At 41.1% G+C, this 24,050-nt stretch overlaps 1 protein-coding gene across 4 annotated transcripts in view; it reads right to left on the bottom strand.

The window, feature by feature from the left end:
* lekr1 (Leucine-, glutamate- and lysine-rich protein 1) overlaps positions 1–24,050 on the bottom strand; it is a 195,063-nt gene that overhangs the window by 116,079 nt on the left and 54,934 nt on the right. For all 4 annotated transcript variants that reach the window (XR_014270618.1, XM_082501792.1, XM_082501793.1 and 1 more), the window contains 3 exons: positions 19,084–19,161; positions 16,255–16,418; positions 8,213–8,294 (listed from right to left, as the gene is read on the bottom strand). Coding sequence is in view for 3 of the 4 variants with exons in the window: in XM_082501792.1 (XP_082357918.1) it covers positions 8,213–8,294; positions 16,255–16,418; positions 19,084–19,161 (324 nt within the window). In the remaining variant the exon portion in view is untranslated. The remainder of the gene's footprint in view (positions 1–8,212; positions 8,295–16,254; positions 16,419–19,083; positions 19,162–24,050) is intronic.

The following is a 24,050-nucleotide window of genomic DNA, read 5'->3' as shown; positions in this document are numbered from 1 at the left end:
CACCAAAACTGAAATGCTGACTCAGAGTGGTGTTGTTCTTGGCAACCGGTCACAGGAAAGCAGACACTTGCAACATTAGGGAAATGCATTTATTTTTGTGGTGTGTGCTTACAAAAGAGTGAGATTTCTTTTGAATTTGAAAAGGGAAGAGGAAAGAAAAAAAAGTCTTCTTTCTCAAAGGGCTGTGGCTGATTTTTATCTAGCATGTGATAAACAGCAGAGTGTGGTGAGGGTGGAAAAAAAAGACAGAAAAAAATCTGTTTCTGTGTCAGAGAACTCGTGGGAAACGGGGCATCCTGAGAGCAGTCGCTATACTACTGCCAATAACCACACAGACATATGACATAATGCACACACACTGGCTTTAATGCACACATGCGGGCACACACATACACAGGGCAGCCAGCGTGCATCATCCTTATGAAAACAAGCTGTTTCACATCAATCACATCAATCCTTTGCTCTTTCTCTCTTGACCTTCACTCATTTCACCAACCACTCTTTCATCTTTCCTCTCGTGCTCCATGCGTCCTATCCCATCTTTCATCTAACCCTCTCTTCCAACTAATCCATCCTTTTAACCGGGCCTGCGTCTGCGTTGGATGAGCCATGTGTTCGTCCTCTGATGAAAGGACGAGCTCGGCGTCTCCTGTCAATCAGAAAGCAGCAGGACTCTTCCCAACACCTCTTCTAAACGACTCATCCTGAGATATAGGCGGAGGTTTGTGAAGCTCTCTGTGATGCACTGACAAATGCTGACAGATGATACATAGCCAGTAGCGTGAGTCATAAATCAGATTAATAAAAGTTAATCCACACAAGGAGCAGAGTTTGCATGCACAGTGTATTATAAATTAGCGTTATTTTTGGATGAAAGGAAGGTGATAAAAGTATCCTAAAAGTCTGTAAGTCACTTTGTTTGCAAATGAGAGAACAAGCTGCCCTTGGCTGGTCAGAATGCACAGCAAGATCAAAAAAACATTCCACAGCTGTGGACTGTCCTCAGATATGTGTGTTTCCAAAGCAACCAGATAGTGCCACAGAAGCAAAACAGGTGTGGATGTCTGATTGAGGTGTGCGTCAAAGGTTGGGGAGTTGTCATGGCGATGGCTTTTACACACAGATTATTATTTTTTTGCTCTTAAATATCAAGAGTGAATCGAGGGTCCAACATGCTCTGGAGATGTGAAGATACAAGTTGAGACTAAAAGGATTCAGGATGCACAGAGACGCCCATAAACTCCCACAAAACAGCGTCTGTGGGCATTTTAGTCAGCGTCAAGCGGACAGTGAAAGGAGGGTCGACTCAGACGTCCCATCTGGACCTCAGTCTTGACCTCGGCTGACTGTCTGCCACACACGAAACAGATTAATCACTCCCTTGTGCTCATTGTTATTTCTAACCAGCGACATTCGTTCAAGTAGAGCACAAATCTGTGGCACACCCATGCAGTGTTTAACAACTTGTTTAGAACATGCAAACCACACAGCAGTTAAAATCAGCTGTTATATTTATGCATCGGGATTTAAATTAATAAAACTGAAAATATTCTCTATTGCACTTTCTTATAATACTTACTTAATAACAAAATCGGCAGCATTAGTAATAATAACATTATTTATGAATGAATATAACTTGTTTGGTTTTGTTTTTTAACACTGGCACTTTTTTAAGCAAAGCAAGATGAATTTTTATCAAGACTAACACAATTATTCCTGAATTAACTGACGTAACGTTTACTCAATATTACACTTAAGGCACTTTGTACTTTTATTCGAGAAGCACTTCATTTGATTTCCAGGTAAAAAAAAAAAAAGATTAAAGCAAGAAATATGATACCAAGATACAAAAATAAATATACCCAGTTTTGATAAATATTCAAGCAAATTTACAAAACATGTTCAGACAGTTGACGTGCCAAACTGGCCTACAGCTACCATTGTAATTGACAACAGTGAGGAACTGCTCAGATACCTACATGTCAGCCCCTGTTTCTCTGTCATCATCTCCACACACACCCTTTATCATGCAATAAAGTCTTAGACTTGAACATATTTGCCTGATCCTTCTCACCTAACTCATCATGCAACATGTCCTTAAGGCTGATTCTCCCTGTAGCATTCTATCTCCATATGTCAGGTCGCGTCAGATTGCAAACCTCGCCTCCGTCATCTCTGTCTCTGCATTCATCCCTGTGTTAGATGGATGTGCACGTTCCACATGCGTGGCCACAAAGTCAAATTAAGGTTGGGCACATGCAAGCATGCAGAGGCGTGAGCAGTTTTTATGGCAAGAAAGAGGGCAGCGGGTCAGATGGAATTAGCTTAAAAATAAAACACAAAAGTACAGAATGAGAACGATCCGTTTCATGCAAAAGCAGTCGAAGAGAAGAGGACACGGACATGGAAAGAAACACAGGAAAACTATTATTTGTGCACCACAGTAAACTGTTTGCTTTCTTCAGTTTCCCTGAAGAAATATAATATTCTTTGCGATTGATTGCAAACAGACTTGTAACTGGGGACCAGTATCTAAGCATGTTTTTAATTCTAAATACGCACCAGTGACATCAGTGAATGTTAACCTTGAATTATATTCACACTGCTGTGTACAGTGCAGTGCAAAAGTCTTGAACCGCAATGAGCAATAGTTCTCCAGGCTTTCTGAAGATGATCCTTCCTTTTTGTGTGTTTGGGGTTTTCTTATGCACATGATACGTGTTTCACAGACCCACACGCTACAGAATAATTATGAATTAATTCCACAATCTCAATCATTCTGCATATATTACATTCAGTACCATCAGTAATGTTTCTAAACCCGATTAGCATTGAATAAATCCTGAAGCACGGTGAATTTATTTGCATCATTTATTGTAAAGTTTGCTCCTGTTGGAGGAAGATGAGGTTTCTCTTGTCCAGGCTGAAGTGAAGAAGCAGCAGAGTCCTTCTTCTGGAAAACCTGAAGTGCTTCTTCTTTTTCAGGCACTTTTCCTGTAGACTTTTGTTCTGTGCTATGAGATTTGTCATCTCAATAATAAGTTCTTTGTGTTGTAACTCAAATTTTCTCCAGCCCTTTAATTTTTCATGATTTTTTCATGCTTTTCTTGGAGTTCTTACTGTTTCTCTTGCAGCTCTTTATATTTTTCTTCTTGAACTTTCTTATCCTCATGCATGTTGTGGTTTGTTTGTTGTACTTTGTCTTGGATGCCCAGCAACTCTTGATGTCTCCTCTGCAGTTCTTGAAGTGTAGACTGGATAGTTTGTTTTTTCTCTTGTCGTCACTTCTCCTCTTGCATTTCAGTGTTTACTGTGCTTTGTTATATAGTCCTTTCAAATTGGTATTTTTGCTCACCATTGCTTGGATTTTACTCTGAATTTCTGTGCATCTTTTCTCCTGTTCTTGTTTCTTATCCTCAATTTCATTGTTTTTGTCCTTTGCTTTGTAAATAATGGTAATTCTGTATTTTTCTTCATGAAGTATTGGAGAACATGTTGTAGTGAATATTTTTTCGAAGGTTAAAAAAGGTAATCGATGGGAAAATTTGACCTGCAGTGAGCAGTTAAAGTGTGCATGTGAAAACACTGTTTGTGCTTGATGAAACGTCGCTGCCAAGTCACAGCTTATCAAACAGCTGTAAAAAGACATTTTACCACAGCAATAAATGTCGTCCTCCTGCTGGGAAGAAAAAGACTGATGTTCCTGAACACATCCTCGTGGGACTCATGAGGGTTTGAGAAATTATTAATTTTAACCGAACATCCTGCTCCATTTTGTTGCGTATCTTTATCTTTAAGGCTAAAGGCAGGAAGCAAAAAGCTCTGTGAGGTTTTACAAAGGGATGCAAATGTTTCTTTTTGTTGTCCAATTTACACAACTGCATGTGTGTATGTTCTACACTCAACAAAAATATAAACGCAACACCTTTGTTACTGCTCCCATTCCCCATGGGATGGACGTAGAGACCTAAAATTCATTCCAGATACACAATATAACCATCCCTCCCAAACAGTGGTCACAAATCAGTCCAAATGTGTGGTAGTGGGCTCATCTGCTATATTGAGATAATCCATCCCACCTCACAGGTGTGCCACATCAGGATGCTGATCTGACATCATGAGTAGTGCACAGGTGTACCTCAGACTGCCCACAACAAAAGGCCACCCTGGAATGTGCAGTTTTTTGCGCTATTGGGGGTCTGGGGACCCAGATCCGGTCAGTATCTGGTGTGACCACCATTTGCCTCATGCAGTGCAACACATCGTCGCATGGAGTCTATCAGATTGTCAATTGTGGCCTGTGGAATGTTGGTCCACTCCACTTCAATGGCTGTGCGAGGTTGTTGGATATTCGTGGGAACTGGTACACGCTGTCGTATACGCCGGTCAAGCACATCCCGAACATGCTCAATGGGTGACATGTCCGGTGAGTATGCTGGCCATGCAAGAACTGGGACATTCTCAGCTGCCATCTGCCCTGAACAATGTGAACCATGATTCATCCGTGAAGCGCACACCTCTCCAATGTGCCAGACGCCATCGAATGTGAGCATTTGCCCACACAAGTCTGTTACGGCGACGAGCTGGAGTCAGGTCAAGACCCCGATGAGGACGACGGGCATGCAGTTGAGCGTCCCTGAGACGGTTTCTGACAGTTTGTGCAGAAATTGTTTGGTTGTGCAAACCAATTGTTCCAGCAGCTGTCTGGGTGGCTGGTCTCAGACGATCTTGGAGGTGAACCTGCTGGATGTGGAGGTCCTGGGCTGGTGTGGTTACACGAGGTCTGCGGTTGTGAGGCCGGTTGGATGTGCTGCCATATTCTCTGGAACGCCTGTGGAGACGGCTTATGGTTGAGAAATGAACATTCAATGCACGGGCGACAGATCTGGTTGACATTCCTGCTGTCAGCATGCCAATTGCACGCTCCCTCATTGCTTGTGGCATCTGTGGCATTTTGCTGTGAGACAAAACTGCACATTCCAGGGTGGCCTTTTGTTGTGGGCAGTCTGAGGTACACCTGTGCACTACTCATGATGTCAGATCAGCATCCTGATGTGGCACACCTGTGAGGTGGGATGGATTATCTCAATATGGCAGATGTGCCCACTACCACACATTTGGACTGATTTGTGACCACTGTTTGGGAGGGATGGTTATATTGTGTATCTGGAATGAATTTTAGGTCTCTACGTCCATCCCATGGGGAATGGGAGCAGTAACAAAGGTGTTGCGTTTATATTTTTGTTCAGTGTATTTATACACCTGTGGCTTATGGCAGAACTTGTCAAACATGGCAATAAAACACCTGCAAAGAAGAAGTGCCATTTCACTGAATGCAAAACTGAAACATGGTTATCTCAGATCTGGAATCACGAGCAGAGCAGAGAATGACTGAGGCTGTCAACTCAGTGGCAGAAGTGGAAAGCCTGTCGACAGCAGGATGGCCGGCAACTGTTCCTTTATCCAAGAGCTAAACACTCATGAGCTGGAAAACATTAGCCAAGGTGAAATTCGGTGGACTGATCATTTTAGTAAACAGACTGAATTTTAATAAAACATGTAATTAAAGCAGAATTATTGTACTCGTTTTTAGTTCCATATCCTGGGACTTTGGAGAGTTCCTTATTTCTCCCACACTGGTCCCAGCCCCTCAGTCTAGCCCCTGTCTGAAACAAGCTCCTCTACTGTTAATCTATAATTTTACTTTCAATGTAATAGAGAGAGACACAATATTAACCAAAAATCCAGAAAAACGCATTATATAAATGTTATAAATTTCCATATTATTGTGAGAAAAAAGTATTGTTCTCCAAGCAAAACATGACTTCATTCATTCATTCATTCATTCATTGGTGGAGAAACCCTTGTTGACGAGCACAGCGATAAGATGTTTCTTGTAGTTGGTCGCCAGGTTTGCACACATCTTTTAGCCCACTCCTCACAGAAACTCTCTAAAACCTTTAGGTTTCTTGGCTGACAACTGAAATCTACAACTCCGTCTACAGATCTTCTACAGGACTGAGGTCTGGAGACTGGCTAGGCCACTCCATGACCTTAAGTGCTTCTTCTTTAGCCACTCCTTTGTTGCCTTGTTGGGATGTCTCCGGTTACTGTCACGCTGAAAGAAAGCCTCTTCCATGACCCATTTCGAGTGCTCTCACGGAGGTTCTTATACAAGATTTTATTGAACATGATTCCAGAGCACAGGTGAATCTGCAAAAGGAAAATATGCTGCTGCAGGTCTGTACCGCTCTCCACCACACACGGGCAGCTTTATGGAAATCAGACAGATATCATTCATAACACTGACAACAGTGCAACAGAATTAACGGAGCGGGAAAATGTTTTGCCTGATATAACTGGAAAAGATGCCAAACAAAAAAACTCGGGCACACCTTTTCTACCTTATTTCATAATCTAGACTTAAATGCTCATAAACACAGCCACCTTTCGTTAGGAACATCAATTGAACCAATGCACAATATAACAACCACAGCTATTCACAATCCTCTAGTTCCCACATAGCAAGCAGGTCTGGCCCAGATCTGGTATCAAGCTGGCACTGCTGGCTGACTTCTGGCATGGTAAGTGGTAGGGCTGGGCAGTATCATACTGTTCACGGTAATACCGGTAAAATGTTGGGCAACGATAGAAAAATGAAATATTGCGATAGAATATGGGTAAAACGCGCATGCGCAGTGCCTTTGTTGTCATACGCACACAGCGGAAAAAGCATGGCGGCGAAAGCAGATTGTTAGAATTGGTTTGTAAAAATGCTGCAACTTCAGTGGTGTACTCAGATACACAACAAAGCACTATTTTTGTTAGCGCATGCTAGCGGGACGTCGTTATTACCGTGTTTTTTTGGAAAATACGGCACACTTAAAATCAATCCATTGATTTTCCTGAAAATCGACAGTGCCCCTTATGTATGAATTCTGGTTGTGTTTACTGACCTCGAAACGATTTTATGTGGTACACGGCGCTCAAAAATCTGTCAAATGTTTTAGTACGACTTTGCTAAGCTACGAACCCGGACTGCTTGATGGATTGTCGGAGCATTACGGCTACCGTAGGCAGGAGCCTCGCGGAGTGATACGTACTGTGCTTCAACATAATATTACCGTATTGTGTGTGTATAACCTCTTTATTTCTCAAAACTATTTGAGCACCACAAAAGATTTCCACCCTGAAAAAATAAATTTGCCGTCATGTTATAAACACTATTCTATCATCCCGAGCTGCTCTTTTTTACAATGCGAGTGCAATAAATTGCTTTACTTTGTCTGTAAAACGATGAACATGATATATCTCACCTAAATTAACAATCTTACTCACACTCCTCTGAAGCGCAATAAACCCAAGAGTTGTCAAAACCTGAAGACTGGCAGGAACTGCATAGTTTCTCTGGGTTTGGCACAGTTGGACCCAGTTCCTCATGTTCTTAAAGAAAACAACTTTTGAAAGCCTAAAGCGGCATATGAGCCAACTATCATCCTGAGTCATAAAATCACAACTTGTTCTCATCTGCTCATCAAAAAGCTCCTCCAACAGCACCACATAATAACATTACGTACAGCTTTAGCTATTTGTCTGATTAAAATGTTGCATTTTTTTTATTTATTAAAAAAGACAAGCTAAAAACTACAGTCACAATTAATAAAGTGCTTTCCTAAAGGAAAGTGGAGGAATTGAGGTATGTGTATGTGCAAACAGACAGAAATATGTGATGGCAATAAAAAATAAATAAATGTACAATATGACATATTTTAAAGTGTCAGAATGTAACAACTACAGCATTATGTCAATGACGTCTATGGATTGTGTTACTAAAATAAAACACCAACACCCAGTTTCTGGATGGACTACAAAAACAAAAAAACAGTCACTCCTGAGAAAGCTATTTTCTACATATCATGTATTTATCCTCTGAGCAGACCTTTGTTTTAGTCTTTACAGTAAAATCCTCTGGTGTTGCAACCTGACAAGCCTGGTATGCAGACAGTGAGCATTTCCTGGTCTGGGTGGAGTCAGTGAGGCTGCACTTGGCTGAGGGAAGTTATGTGTAGAGTAAAAGCCTTGCAGTGACCTGCTCTTTACCCGGCATATTTCAAATACCACGGATCACCTGCGTCCACATCGGTGCACGTGTTTGCGTGCGTGTTTGTGTGTGTGTGTTTTGTTTGTTTTACCACATACTGCAGACACTTACATCAGCTGCTGACTTAGGCACTCTTTCTCTTCTCTCGTGTTCTGAAGCGCCACGCTGGAATTCTTCAACTCCTCACTCAGTGCTGTTTACACAGACAGACACACAAACGATTACTTCATCCGATGAAGATGCGGTAAAAGCTTACAAAAGTCATCCTGCATAAAGACAATCCGGGGGTACATGAGAGCGACGGAGTGGGCCGTGTTTTCTATCAGATGGTTCATTGGACTTGAGCAAAGGAGGACGGCTCACATTAAATAAAACACTGTGCAAATGTGACATTTGTAATAATGAGGAAAAAACACAAGTGGAGGAGGAAGAACACAAAATAAAGCTCGTAGTGTATCATAAACAAGAGCTGATGTGAGAAATACACGAGGGTTGGTTAAAATAAAAAGTCATAGCCACGAGCTGAACATGAGGAAGAGAGGGAGAGCCGAAAGACGGGAACGTGTTGACAGGAAAGCTGGGACTCGAGTGGTAAAACAGTGATATGGTAGGGCAGCCTGTGTTGTTGTGTGTCTGACGCCAAGGAGCTGCTGTATTGCTGCTGCTTCTTTACTTCACTGCCACCTTGGTGGTTCGATACAGCATGTAGACAAAACCAAATCACTAGATTAAAAAAATAAAACAAGAATAAAATAGCAGAGAAACGTGAATCTTGAAAGGATCTTTAAACAAAGGCTTAATCTAGATGTGTGCTGCACAGGTATGGGGGGCAATCATTATTCTGCCGGTTTCCAGGCCACTGAATACATGTATTAAAAACGGACATGGTGGAAATGGCTGACTGAGATATTTAGACTTTTGTCAGGCCAACAGCTTGTAACACTGCAGCGCTGGACTTCTTTCTCCATGCAAGAGTGGCTCTCATGCAAGAGAAAAGCATTTATGCTTCGAGTCTGAATAGTGAATAACATGCCACTGTTTTCACTGGAAAATCCCTGTGCATGTAGCTGTCATAAGTGTAAATATTTGCATACCAGCCCTCGTCTTCAGCTAAATATGTATAAAATGACAAAGGCTTGCAATCATAAATTGCATAATCGGCAAGCACGGGCATGTACAGCTGCCAGTGGAAGTGGGCCACCGGTGTTTATCGATGATGGTTCTGCTGATAGAAGCAGCAGGACGAACTGTAAAGTGTATAGAGCAATACTCTCAGCTCATATTCAGAGAAATGCTACAAAACTGATCAGACTCAGTTTCACGGTGCAAATGGATAATGATCCAAAGCGTACCGCAAAAGCAACCCGAGAATTTCTCGAGGCAAAGACGGGATATTCTTCATTGGCCAAGTCAGTCATTTTATCTCCAGATAGCGCATGTTTTTGAATTACCGAAGACAAAACTGAACGCAGAGAGACACTCAAACAAGCAGTAACAGGAGGCGGCTGAAGTAAAGGCCTGGCAGAGCATCTCAAGGGAGGAAACACAGCATTTGGTGATCATGAGTTCAAGACTTTAAGGAGTAATTGACTGTAAAAGACTTCCATAAAACTGTCAAAAATGATCTTTATATTTAAAGTAACATTAGGTTGTCTAAACTAATACAAACTGCTTGTCAGTCAATTGTCCATTTATTCAAAACTACAAAAGAAATGTTACTGTACCAAAACTTTGGGACTTAACTGTAGATTTTTAATGCTTTGTTCACCAAGTTAAACCGTGAGGACTATTAGCATGAACTACTGTTAGGTTCTGTGGCTCTGCAATAATCAATTGGAAATAAAAGCATAAACTGAAATTTTATGGTTGTCTAGAAACATGAATTCTGACATTTGTCAGATAACTATGATAAAAAAGCTTATATTGTTATTTCTTTTGTGGTGTGTGGCTATTTATTGTTAACAATGAGAGTCACCTTTAAAGCAAAGCTAATTTAATATTAGGAAATTTAGTACATTACATAAGTACTACATATTCAAAAATTTAAAAATGAAAAAGCAACTCCTGCAGGTTGTAATAACTGCTGCAGTATGAAGAAATGTGTAGAAACATAATCGAGTTCAAGTTATTTATGATGTTTTGAAATCATGCCGGAGAAGTGGAGCTCTATAGCATTTTTGTTGCGTTGCCACATAATGCGTTGTACGGCAGGGTATCGTGGCTGCAGGCCTGGAGAGCTCTCAAACCAATGTCAGCCTGACATTCTCCTGCTCCCGTCTTTGTTTTCTTTGCTCTCTCCCTCTCTTGTTTTCTCTCTTTTCACTTCACCGTCTCTCTTCTCTCAGTCTTTTTTTTTCATCCAGCTTCCTCTCTTTCTGTGTCTCCGTTTTCTCCCTCTCACCCTTTTCTCTTTGTTTCTTATCTTGGCTCTAACTTCCATTCCCCCTTTCTTTCGCTCGCTCTTTCAGCAGGAAAAGGGGAATGTAGGAGGTCCTTCTCCAACTGGCAATACACTGGTAATTGCTTTCTGGTCACTGTGACATGACAAGGTCTGCCAGGCTAAAGCGGCACAGCTACACGCTCAGAAGGACACGCGCGCGCACACACACAGCAAAGGCAAGAAGTGCGTGCGTGAAAAGCAGCAAACACACTGAAACACGAGCCCCGACAAAAGGCTCGCACAGAAAGACTCGCAAATAAACACTGCAGCAGCAGTCGTGTCCAAACAGCAATAGCTGTATAAATACTTGATGGAGCAGAAAGGTTTTGCGATGACAGCGAACCAGCTGGTCTGACTTTCTCCGCAGCCCTTCTATTGTGTCCTCGCTGCTAACAAAAAGACACACACAGTGTAACAAGGTGGCTGTAAAAATTACAGCAACTTACTAGCAGCTGGCCACAGACATTTTAGAATAGCCTCGCTGTATTGTCACTGGGGCTTCTTTACTTTGTGCTGTGCTGCAGTCACAGAACATTTTATTTACTCTATAATACACCACAGAGCAGTACATGACTGCTTTTGAACGCCAATACTTTAATAAACAACTTCTTCCCTTTGACATATTGACCAGTTATGTGGGGCTGGGTCGATATGTTCTCATCTGACCACATCCTTCCAGATTGGACGATCATTGATGTTTTGTTTAGGAAGAAAAGCATTTGTTTTGTTATTTTTGGCAAAGGGAGGACAAGACAAGATGTGAGAACTCCTCAGTCCTCAGCAACTTTGGACTCGGCCAACCTAACGCAAACTGCCAGGTCCAGTGTATTTAGTGTTTATGTGTTCTCGACATTTGCTTGGCTGCAAACAACAATGTCAAAGAAGTCGTTAATGTGGCTCCATTCTGTTAAGTAAGATGGCCAAGTAGTCAACTGGAAACTTTGCGGCGGTTTGCATATAACAGCTCAACAACCAACAAGGAAGAGCATCCAAGAGCAGTGAACTAACTTGTCTTTGTTAGGCTGTGTTTAGGGCTTGAGTGTCAACATGATGGAATTGGCATATGTCAATATGTTTGGTTTAATTATAGGTTTAGATGACATTTGCATCCAGCTACAGCTTCTGTGAGAAGCAGCAGCTCCACCCTTAGACCAAGCTGGATCTGAAGCCTCTTCTGATTTAAATGGAAAAATGATATCGTGATTCTGTTTTTCCCCCTGGGACATGAGGCCTGTCAACATTACACTCAACTGTCCTGTTCAGATCAACAGCTGATATATTTCTAATTTCAGAAAATTGCATCAATATTGGCAGGTGGGCACGGGTCACTTCGGAGTCTGCTGCTAACATTTAAGTATAAAGTGATGAGGTCAAATCATTCAGTGAGCGTATACTGGCTTTTTATACCTAATTATTATTCATTTGCTGTAATATGGCTTGGAGGTAGAGTGCGCACCACACACTGCGGTAGCTTTAATGTTGAGGTAACGCCTCCCTGTGAAAAACGCATTGGTTGAAGTGTTGGGACATTTCAGCTGACCAAGATTTTCTTTGAGTGAGTACAGCTCTGCAAATAATTCAAACCCAATACCAGGGGAGATCAGAAAGTCAGTCCAGAAAACATAAGAACTCTTATGACCACAAACACAACGCTATGAACTCAAAGCACTCTAAAAACACCAAGAATAAGATTTACTCCATGGAGGGAAAAATATGTTACAGGACAAAAAACAAAGCTACAGTTTGACTAATCTAACTGCAGAATAAACTGATGTGGTAAATCACTGAGAGAGTGCAGGGGCTAAACTAAAACTTTGATTTTTATTTATGATGTTTTTATGGCAATATGATGATTTCAGTTTGCTTTGTGGGTCATAAGGCATCGTATGCACGTTACCCACATCTCTCCATGCCACATGACATATTGCTTGATTATGGTTTTTTGAAATTAGTCTCCCAAGGCCGAGTATATTGTTGTGAACTTTGAAAACAATCCATAAAAAAATGTGGGCAACATAGTAAGTTTTAACTGATTTAGACATTTGTTGTGATCTTGACCTGGAAGCGATTTTCACCAAAATTAAATCAGCAATTTGACAAATGATATCTTAAAATGCTCGACTGCTAACAAACAGGCAGACAAGCAACCAAATGAAACCGATTGCAAGCCCGCTCCCTTCAGAGGGAGATAAAAGGGGGGGGGGTTCACACTAAGGATGTTTCAAACTACAGATTATCTTTGGCAAAGCATCAACATCTTTTACATGTGATTTACATAAACAGCAGTTTACAACTGCTTTTGCAAACACGCAGAAACTGCCGCAGCCTGAGGCTAAAGCTGTGGATGGACTGAAACAAGCAACGCCACTAATAACTCTAGCCGACTCCCATAACGTAGCTAGGTTACAGTAACCTACACTACAGGAGCCAAGGCAACATTAAGACCCTGCAAAATTGGAGCTACCTTTACAGTTACACACGCACACACTGGAATTTTTACACACTGGAGTCTACATTACTATAACATCACATTCTAAAGCATACCACATGCATTTTGTGTGTCTGCCTAGTTTATTATGCATAATGAAAGCATACCACCTTCTGAACCACAGCAGCTTCAGGGGAAAAAATCTGATTGAAGTGCTGCACAGAAGACCCCTGAAGGAGTTTACTGTTCCTACCTCGAAATTTTTTTTACCTAACTAGAACACCAAGGAGCGTACTACATGTTCTCAGAGAAAGTAAGTGCTATGAAGTGAAAATTGCTCAGTAATAACGGCTTATTACTGCATTGCAGTTGTCTTTTAGAAACCTGCTATACCTGAATACCTCCCTACAGGAATTCATAAACTTTTAGCTGATTATACCCCAATACAATTCTTATCCATGTTTACATTAAAATGCTTTAGAGCGACTGAGAAATGGAAACAGAGAGATGTGGAGGCAGTATTTGCTAAGCTGTGTGAACATATATTTGATATTTTTATATTCCTCCTATCTGTATCAACTCACACACGTAGAAAGTTGGCTCCCAGGGAAATAGATACTATAGAGTGTTGGGATGGCCCACGGTGTTGGCAGATATATGTGGTTCACGGATCGGTCACACACACCCGCACACATGCTCACAAGCACGCACGCACATTTGTGTGGCTTTAGTCACGCTTAGTCACATGACACTCGAGTCTGTTTCCACCAAAATCCCACACATTCAAACCTCTGGGTCCATCGCCTCTAACTGTCAAGTCATACAAGTCAACTGCTGACATTTGCACAAAAGTAAAGTTGGATTAATCGCGTCTTCCTCTTCCTCCAATCTCACCGTGTGTCTCTATCTTGGTTTCTCTGTAAAATTCCACACCCCTCAAGGCTTCTCCTCCCTCCTCTCTTCCACCTAACCATAAACCACATTTATCTATTCACATTGGGCAACCTCCTTATGTTTCCCTCTGCTCCTTCTTCCCCACCTCACCTGCTCCGCTCGTCTGCTGTTCGGCGCTAACCACAGAATGCTGACAGACAAGTAGCACAGTTTAAAAGCCGACAAACGCCCATATCAGTTTGCAGTCGCATTCAGGTGACTGGCAAAGGGTTTGTGGTTCAGTTTTGAAATTACAGTAATTGTATCACAGTAGGGCTAAAAACATGTCACTGATTAACCAGCTGGTGTTGGAACGAGCCAGAACTAGTTGAATAATTATGGGATTTTTGCTTGTCAATCAAACGTTGCAGATAAAGATGTTAAAAGCCTTTCTTATGCACATTATCAGCTTGACTATAATGCGCAGCATGGTAACCTATTTTGAGCTTTCGTAACAACACACAAAAGACACAATACTAGTCTTAAATTTAAACTACACAAAACCAAAACATACAGCAACTGGTGAACTTTAGTCAGTAAACTGAACCGACACTCATATGTATAACTACACCCCCCCCCATACCAGTTGCTGATTTGTTGCTGACTGTCTGTGAAATCGATTGCTGAAGTCGCAGTCATACAGGTCTAGAGACCAGTTGGGCATCCCCTGACGACCACTGGCTGCTTGGAGAAATAGAGTTGCCAATTACTGGTACAGCAACTACTTTCAATTCAGTTTTATTTATATAGCGCCAAATCACCACAACAGTTGCCTCAAGCCACTTTATTTGATAAGTTAAGAGAAAACACCAACAATCAGATGACCCCTTATGAGAAAGCACTTGGGAAGAAAAACCTCCCTTTTTACAGCAAGAACCATCCGGCAGTACAAGACTCAGGGAGGGGGAGCCATCTGCTATCATTGGTTGGGGGTGAGGGAAGGGAGGGAAATTGCTTTTAAAGTGGTATACAGCGCTTCCTGCTTTACTAGCAGGCTGCTCGTACTTTTTGTAGAAGAATACACTTCTCGCCAAGCAGTAGTGAAACTATGAAAAGTGGCCCTGAAGTAGATGAATGTTTGCCTTTAAAGTAAAAGGCAACCAACACGTTTCAAAAGGAGCAACTTTACTTTGAAGGCAAATGTAGTAGTTTCACTACTGCTTGGTGGCTAATTTTCAAGTTCGCGTCTTCCATCCAAACTTCCATCCAAACTATTGCGGACTATGCAGTAATATGTTTTTGACCAAAACAAACACAAGGATGTTTTTGGTGCAGCACCTTCTTTGCAGCTGATTTCACATGACGACATTCAACAACCTCCAGCAACCAGCTAGTAAATACGCATGTCTTTGCCTAGCAAACAAAGTTTCCCTGGGAGGGGCCGGCCCGTCTGTAAGCCTGTGTACAAAGTATAAAATTGCAGCATTGGTATATTCAGAAACCCAGATGCCGAATTATTTTTAAAGATGAGAAAAACAAATAGAGAATGCCTCGTCGACATTAGGTTTCTATATTTGTTTTACAGAAGATTTGCTTCCATTGAACATATGTACTGTGTATACGAGCCCACATGGGGGTGTTTGTGTCTCAGTGCGTGCATTCTTCAGTGTGTAGTTTATTATATCCGTTGGTTCGTGCAGCAGCTGTTTTCACGAACACGTCACTGAGCAAACACACTCACACGACATCAATACAGACAGTAGACCACTTTCTTTGACTTCCTGCATCAAACCCCTTCTCTCTTTTTGCTCTCCGCTATAAACACACACATACACGCTTACACTTCGCAGCTGTTTGGAACGTGCAGCACAGAGAAAACGACCCACCCATGAGGTGAGCCGGAGGTTAACTCTCCTTCAGGCATTTACTGTCAGTGCAGAACACACACAAAACGCACAAACACATGCCTGCCTGCAGTCTTGCTTCACTTGCTTACATCTATTTAAATTTTATCGTAGGAGGTTCATCGGTTTACAGACTTTAGGCACATGAACCCATAAAGACGTGCACACACATTTCATCCTGTCTAACCTCTCTTTAAAGATTGTTAGAGTTTGTGTATTAACTATAAACACACAGACACGCACACATATTGCGATCCATTCATTGTGGGAGCTGCTCTCAGAACTAAAAGAGTTGACGGCACAGTTAAACTAATATTTATTCCTGTTGAGAGATTATTTGCTCAACTCTTTCTGCCTCTTTCATGTCCACTTTAGCACTCTACAAAAACACATGCACTGCTTTACTGTGCTGTAAATGACTCTCATATATATAAACCTTTGTTTCTCTTACACTCCTTTGAACTAGTGTGTGTGTGTTGTGTGTGTGTGCATGCACAGTCTGTATTACCTGAGTACACCTGTGTGTTGTGCTGCATTATCTGAGACCTGAAGGCCTGCCAGGCCCTTGTCAGTTGGCTGAGGAAACCCCGTACATCTGTGAGCGCGCTGCCAGAGGAGCGGAGCAAAGACAGAGTTGCTCGCAGGGCCTGATGCTGCTGTACACAAGCACCTCTGAAACACACAAACACACACAAACTGACAGCTTGAAATAGTTTAGATTTTACAATTTCCAGAAAAGCCTTTGATTTTTAAAAAATAAATTTACAATACTTCATTGCTTTGACACATTTGGTTATAATATCTGAACCTCTAAATAGAGTACTGTGTGCGAATCACACATTAACTTTTAATGGTGCCGCCTGGAAAGATCATTGTTTTGTATTGCAAACTAAGAGTGGAAATTCTTTCTCCCTCTCCTTTACAAATACTAAGGCTGTTACTCCACTGGAGTTTATCAATGTGATGAAGAGAGAAGCAAAGTGTGGCGTTGTTCTGGTGTGAAACAAATAACATACTGTGAAAACCAGATGTAAAATTTTTGAAAGAAAACTGTAAAAGAAAATATCAATTACACATTATGTAAACATTAATTTTAATTGAAAATAGTATAAAACAGCAAAACAAATGTTGAAACTAAGAAATTCTAGTTTCATTTTTAAAGTGTTTAAAACAACTATTCAGATGCCTTTGAACATTGGGGTGATGTCTTAGAGGTAAAGTTAAAGTGATGTTAGTCCATTATTAGCAACTTTGTCTGTTCCAGTTCAGTAAGAGATCTTAGCTAAATCTTCTTCTCTCATTCATCTGATATTCCTAACAATACTGTATGCTATCAGTTACTAGAAACCTTCTACACTTGCTCCAGGGAGATACAATTTAGGCTGACTGGTAGGGATTTAAAAAAAAAAGATACTAATCAATACTAAAAATTGCTATTATACAAGTCAAGACACTCAATTGCAGCAGTATCAATAACAATAGTACCATTTTCACCCCCTCTAGTTGGCACACTGCTAACGACACTTACCAACACTTTACGAGGAACTTTGAGAGGTCAGTAAAGCTCACACCAAATGTTAACCTGGCTGGTGCTGCCTAGCTCCCACTAAGAGCTAGGCAGCACATGTGGGCACATGTGGGCATTCTTAATTTGATAGGATAAAACAATAATTTGTGTGAAAAAAAGAGCTACGTTTATCTTAAAGTGTCATGTGAAATGGAGCGTGTGACAGGCAGAAAGTGGACCCAGAGTGCAGGATTCAGCAGACAGAGATAAACTTAGAATTGCAGCTTTTTTGCTGGTAAAATATCATGAAAACAAAAGCAAAAGTATAACAGGGCTGGCAGTCTGTCTGGAAACTAGAAAGACAGAAGCTACACCCATAACAAGTGAGGACACGACAAAGAATAGAAGGAGATGCAGACAATATATACAGAAAGGTGGAAATCGAGGCAGAGTGCAAATAGATTTCTCCTAAATTTTGACTCATGGACTGAACATTGCTTAAATTCTTTGGTCTCGCTTTGTCACTACAGATGTAGGCAATGTAGGGCAGGTAATAAATTAGTAGGAAAATAATGGAGAAATGTAAAAGTTTCAAAAATCAGAAGCTAAATAAATGACAGCAGGCGACTGAGGATAAAAACCACAAAAAAACAAAGTGTTTTTTGGTGTTCTGCCTTCTTCCTCACCAAAATCTCTCTCACTCTTAAAGAAATATGTTCAGACGAAAAGCACTTTGAGAAACATGAAAGATCACTAGCCCTCACTCACATCTGCATTCGGATACAAACACACACATGCGCACACAAACTCAGGCAGACACACAGACCAATGTAAAGCATGGAAAACTAGAGCAATGGAATAGAACATTCTGTTATTCCGAGCCCACTTTTGTGGGTGAGAGGACGCCGGACAGTTTCCTATTTTCCTGCATACTCATAGATGTGGAAGCACACAATCCAGACACAGGAACACACATGGAGGCGCACACAGGTAGACATACACAGTAACAAGCTAACATTATGAGCATGGCTGGGTTTTACGAGCAATATGATGGGACTGTTTTTGAGAGCTCTGCGGGGCTGAGTGGTTGTTTTTGCTTATTTGGGGTTTGTGGTTTAAGGTGATAAAAAAAATGAACAGAGTCTCTGACGAAACGAGACAAGACGGGACGAGAGGGCAGACCTTGAGCTGGTCGGCAGTGCCTCAGAGTGTGCATGTGTGCGTGCAGGGTGAGGGGAGTACGGGCACTGCTTGTCACGAGAGCCAGTTTTATAACGTCAGATGACATAAATCACGAAGCTGACAGGACCGAATGGAGGAACAGATATGAGCCAGATCTGTCATTGGTGATAAGTCCTAAAACAGTGGAAAACTTGAGACTCAGAGAAAGAGACTGCACATGTTCGTTCCCCATACTGGTTTACTCATTTAGCAGCTTTCGGTATTTCTCATATCCTTTCTCCTACTCTCTACCTCTTCACCTCTTTCATCTGCTTCTGTCCTGGTATTAGCTGCTCATGTCTTTTCCATCCTCTTTTTCTATTTCCTGGAATTAACCACTGGGTCAACTGAATTAACCTTCTCTCTTCTGTTTTCCCACTCTCTATTTTATTGTCCTCCTGCTATCATCTCACACAGTTGTTTCCCATCTACCCTGGACTTCCCTGTCATGAAATTTGTCCAGAACTAAACAGCCAAGCTGGGTGGCGCACGCCAACAGGGTGAAAATGAAACTTTCAAGCTGTTTTTGGCTTCTTTACAAAATCCTTAACACATAACTGTATTCCCCCATGCGCATGCCATTTTACTTTTTCCTGGTCATAAATTTACCTGTGAATTTCAACTTGCTGCTTCTCTTTCCCAAGTATCTGCTCTGCCTCCTCTTTCTTGGCAGCTGTTATTGCCAGTCTGTAGAGGAAGAAGAAAAAGTACAGAATTACAGAAAATCTGTCATTTTAATGAGACTTCCCTGAAAAATGTTCCCATTCAAGTAGTGATCGATGGCAACAATTATTGTGACTATGTGCAATGAACTTATTGGTGTATTATTGCTGTCTTCAAAAAGACTGTGCACCAAGATCGCAATAAAATTACAATAAAATGGCAGTCTGCTATCAGTTTGTAACTGCATGGGGTCAAGTTCGCAATTATATGTAACTTGTTGATGATTCATGGTTAACTGAGATAAGTTAAAAAAATTGCAATTCTGTTGGTGTTAACACACACAGAAATTCACATGTGAACTGAAACTCAGACTATCTTCTTACGCTCAGAGCCTCATAGACTTAAACAAAAATTCCTTCACAATAGTAACAAAGTTGCTGCAGGATAATGATTTAACTGCAAAATGTTATAGGCGATTGGCAACCTTCATTTTATATAAAAATATAAACAAAACACAACCAGTTGTCATCTAGTTGAATCAAGTACCTTATTAAAAAGAGGAACTGCACATGAATTGTGCTCAGTGGTACAAACTGGCTCAAACTGAGTGCAATCTGATGTGTTAGAAATCTGCCTTTGTAGGTATACTATTGTGTGTCACAATAGTAAGCAGACCAATTGCCTCCCACCAGACAACCTGTGCAATAACCTTGCAATCAAAAGTGGTTGTCCAGAGGTTGAGGGTGTTGCAACCTCAATCTGCAACTACTTGCAATCAGTCTCCAGCAGCAAAAAGTCGCAGGTACTCACAAGCAGGTTCCTGTCCTACTTTTACTCAAACTGTGACAGAGCCATTAACAGTGAAGTGAAAGTAGGCCATATCATATACAGAAATACGACCAAGGGACAGTTGGATTAGATGAAATATTATCCCATGAGGAACTTCTAGCCACAGCTCCAGGTATGTTTTTGGTGTGATCATGGTGATTCATCTAATTACCTCCCAAGAATTCTTTAAAAATGACTAACTACAAGTGCCTTTCATGCATAAACTTCCAGCAGCTTTGGTTTATCTCTTGGTCAGTGTCCTGTGTCTCTGTAGGTGGAGCTGGCCTGTGCTAGGATGTGAGTTTGTGGTTGTCTGTGTCTCTATTTTAGCCGTGGCAACGCTCCCAGTGTGGCCTGTGAGAATGGATGGATGAACGGCTGTGATAGACAGTAACAGCGTCAAACAAAGGCAGCATCCATCTCCTTTTAAAGTGAGAAGAGCCACTTCATTAATGGCTTACAACTATAATTTACTGATGACATGGAGATGGGATCAATCAGGATATGAGAGTAGATGACATTGTGTACTTTTCTACAGGTGAGCTGTCACGCACAAGTTTGTAAGCTGACATCTAATAATTTTTGGATTATTAGCAACAGTCCTGTGAGGTGTAACCCAGCTGTTGGGACTTGTTTATTTTACTGAGTAAGAGGCTGATTGTTTACTGATCAAAAATATGTCCCTGTCATTTTACATTATGTAAAGTCTTCTATTCCACAGTATTAAGGTAAAATGCTAACACATTTTACTGCCAATAAGCTGCTGCAGACAGATATTAGCCAAGGTTAAAAGCATTTGCTGCAGGGCGCCGCTTATACCTTCACTTATAATGCATGCCTATACACATGCATAGATATCTATCAAAGTGTAAGATGAAATGTGTAAACGTAACATTTGCAAGAACTTGCCAAAGTATGTGCATATGTGGATACCCGTTCTTTAGCTGAAGCAGGTACTCAGTGAACGCGCTGTGCTGAGTGGAATGAATAGTTTTACACGTCTAACAATGGCTGCACTTGAACAACTTTGTATTTACACATTAAAAAAGTAAAAAAAAAACAACAACATCAAAAAAAATCTGCTCTGTTATCAGTAATGCTTCCACAGTTTGGTTAAAAAAAAAAAGACACGAGGAAGCTAAAGGTTATGATATGTTCTCGACTACTCCTGAACACGTCTCTCATCGTACATTTCCCAGACAGAAGCAATCAAATCTGACATGTTTCTGTAATCAACCCCAATCAGAGACCCATAATGAGTGAGACTGTGTGACCTGGACAGTTAGGAAGCAGGAACAAAACATCCTGTTCTTTCCTAAAACACCGCAAATAACCACTGAGAGCAGGAAGAATAAACATAATAAGCACTCAGAGTTATGCATGGCAGACTAGACAAAACCAGACAGACAATAATCATGAAGCTTAATCAAGAAGTGCAATTTGAGTGACATGTTATGAACTCGGCAGGGGATTTTTCTACTCTAGAAACAAAGGTGAAATAAGCTGTTTAGAGACCCTGTGCAAAGAAAATCTCTGGGAAGAGATGAATTTATACATCAACATTATCTTTGTTTAGGGGACATTTACCGCTATTAGAAGTAAAAGTAAGCAACTACATACTGCCCAGTATGTCTTTTACAGTAATATAATGACCTTTACTTGCTTTATTGTTTATTACCAAGCTATGGGTGTGGTAATGGGAAAGAGTGAGTGCTATTGATAATATACAGGCACGCAGGGTCAAACTTTGAGCAGTGCATCATGAAAGGTGAACCCCACCCAATTTATTTGGACAACCTTTGAATTATACACTTATAGTGAGTAATGCATAATACAGTAATAATAGGCCCTAATCCTCTTCCATGCTTTTGTGCTTTGGTGGGAAAATTTTCTTTATGAGGTGAACTAGATGAGAAAGACACGTCAATACTCATGATTCTCTAAGTGGTGAAATGGAGTAACACATAGAAGAAGAAAAAAGAAAAAGGATAATGATCTCTCCTTATTAAAATGTCTATATGTTATGAGGTATGCTGTATGTGGACTGTCTGATATCTGTGGTGGAGACTGATCTGAAATATATCAAACTCTGTAAGTAATTGAATTGTTAGCCCTACATGTGCTTGTACCGATGTGCTGTACATATTGTACAGATTGGCCCAGGATAACACCCCTGTGACAGCAAACACACGAGAACGTTTGTTTATTGTGTTTAGCTCAACAAAATCAGAGCCCAATTCCTTGTATACACTCTTGCTTGGCCAATAAAGCCGATTCTGATTCTGATCAAAAAGGCAATCAGTTATCACCTAACTGAAAGCTCATGTTTTGCTCGCACAATTAAACCAGCTCTGGTTCTCTTGTGTAACATATCTGCTTAAAATAAATTCTTCAAATAAAAGCTAACTGTTCTCTCGATGTGTGAGAATAGATGAAGCTATGCATGTTTCTTCCCGTGTGTGTGTGTGTGTGTGTGTGTGTGTGTGTGTTTGAAGAAGAAGAAGCAGTGTTTAATTCTGAGACAGTGTTTACAAGTAAATAAGTATGCGTGTGACTGTGGCTTAGCCAGCGTGTTGCGTGTGTATGTGAGATTGTGTGAGTTAGTCGTTTCCTTGAGCATTTTAGCCCGTCTGTTTGTATGTGTGCCACTTTCTGACCAAGTCTGTGATCCTTTCTATATAAAATGTGTGTATTTATGCCTGCGTGCCTTTGCTCTTGGAGTGATGGCAGCCCAGACTCCCACTGTTCACCCATCTGTCTCCAGTAGTCCCAAAGCGAGATCAGAATGAACGGTGCCTCAAGAAGTGTGTGTGTGTCCCAATTTTGCCTGTGTGTACAAATTTGTGAGTGCTTTGCATGCGTGAGCTCCAGCTCCTGTTCCCAAGGCAGTAGCTGTCAGTGGAATAACTAGGTAGTACCAGCGAGTGCGTGGCGGATTAGAGTACCCCAAACCGGCAGACTAAATCAAGCGCATCATCGAGACGTGTCACGCACACTCACAGGACACGCCAAACACAGTCAGTCAGCCACACACATCAACAATGCTGATCTCAGCCGCAGCGTTACCGTGTCCAACCAAATCAAATGTTTTCCGTTTTGGGGCGTGTATGTGTCAGACAGTTTACAAGTTTGCGCTCCTCTGTGTTTTTGGAGGTTTGTTTGAAGGGCAGCATCACAAAGCTAAACTTATAATCCAGCAGGCTTATTTTCAGCGGCTGACTGTACAAAATGTTCACAGTCACTTTGTCTTTTCAACCCTGATTTCAGTGAAACGTGTAATTGCGATATCTATGACCTTTGGCCAGACTTTATCATTTTTCACTGCCTCTTTTGTTTGACGGGTGAATTGTGTGATTATTACATTTGCTGTTTTATCTGCTGTCCTTTTTCTACAAGCTCAACCTTTGTTTTCAAGCTAATCATCACTGATGTCCTCACAACGGAATAAAAAAAAGACAAAATAATCTGGTGTGATCCCCTGTTTAACCACAAGAGTTAATCAGATTAGAGCCATAATTTTCAAATGAATTTTCCAGAACTTAGGGCTGCAGGCCTTTTGACAGCGGCCGAGGTGAAATGAGTGCATGTCAGAGTGGATTTGGCCTCATATTTACTTTATCTGCGTAAGTGGTATTTTCTGTCGTCACTGAAAGTGACATAAAAGCTTTCCCATATCAAAGTGTCATCTGTTCACCCACTGTGTGCGTTTGCATGTCTGTGTGTGTGTGTGACTGTGTGTTTTTGTGAGTTGAAAGACTGTTTTGATCAACAGCATGGCAGGACATTCAAAGCACAAAGCCATTTTACTTTGAGCAAAAAAGGAGTGTAACACACACAAAGCAATTCATTTTCAGCTTTTCCACGTTTTTAAAGCTAAAAAACACAACAGTGTCCTGTCAGCAGCCAGGTAAATGCTTCAGTAATAACTAACAGCTCTTTAATAAGGTCTGTCAATCAGCTTCTATCAATACTTTATCAGCTAACCATAATCCCTTACTGGAAAAGGCTGTGTGTATGTATGTGTGTGAACACCTGTCCGTATATATTTTGCTTTCCGTTTATCTGGTAACCATGTCAGGGACGCC

Source organism: Aulonocara stuartgranti (assembly GCF_965226115.1).
Source record: "Aulonocara stuartgranti genome assembly, chromosome: 14".
Lineage (NCBI taxonomy): Eukaryota > Metazoa > Chordata > Actinopteri > Cichliformes > Cichlidae > Aulonocara > Aulonocara stuartgranti.
Note: the sequence above shows the minus strand (reverse complement) of the source record. Positions and strands in the feature narration are given on the sequence as shown.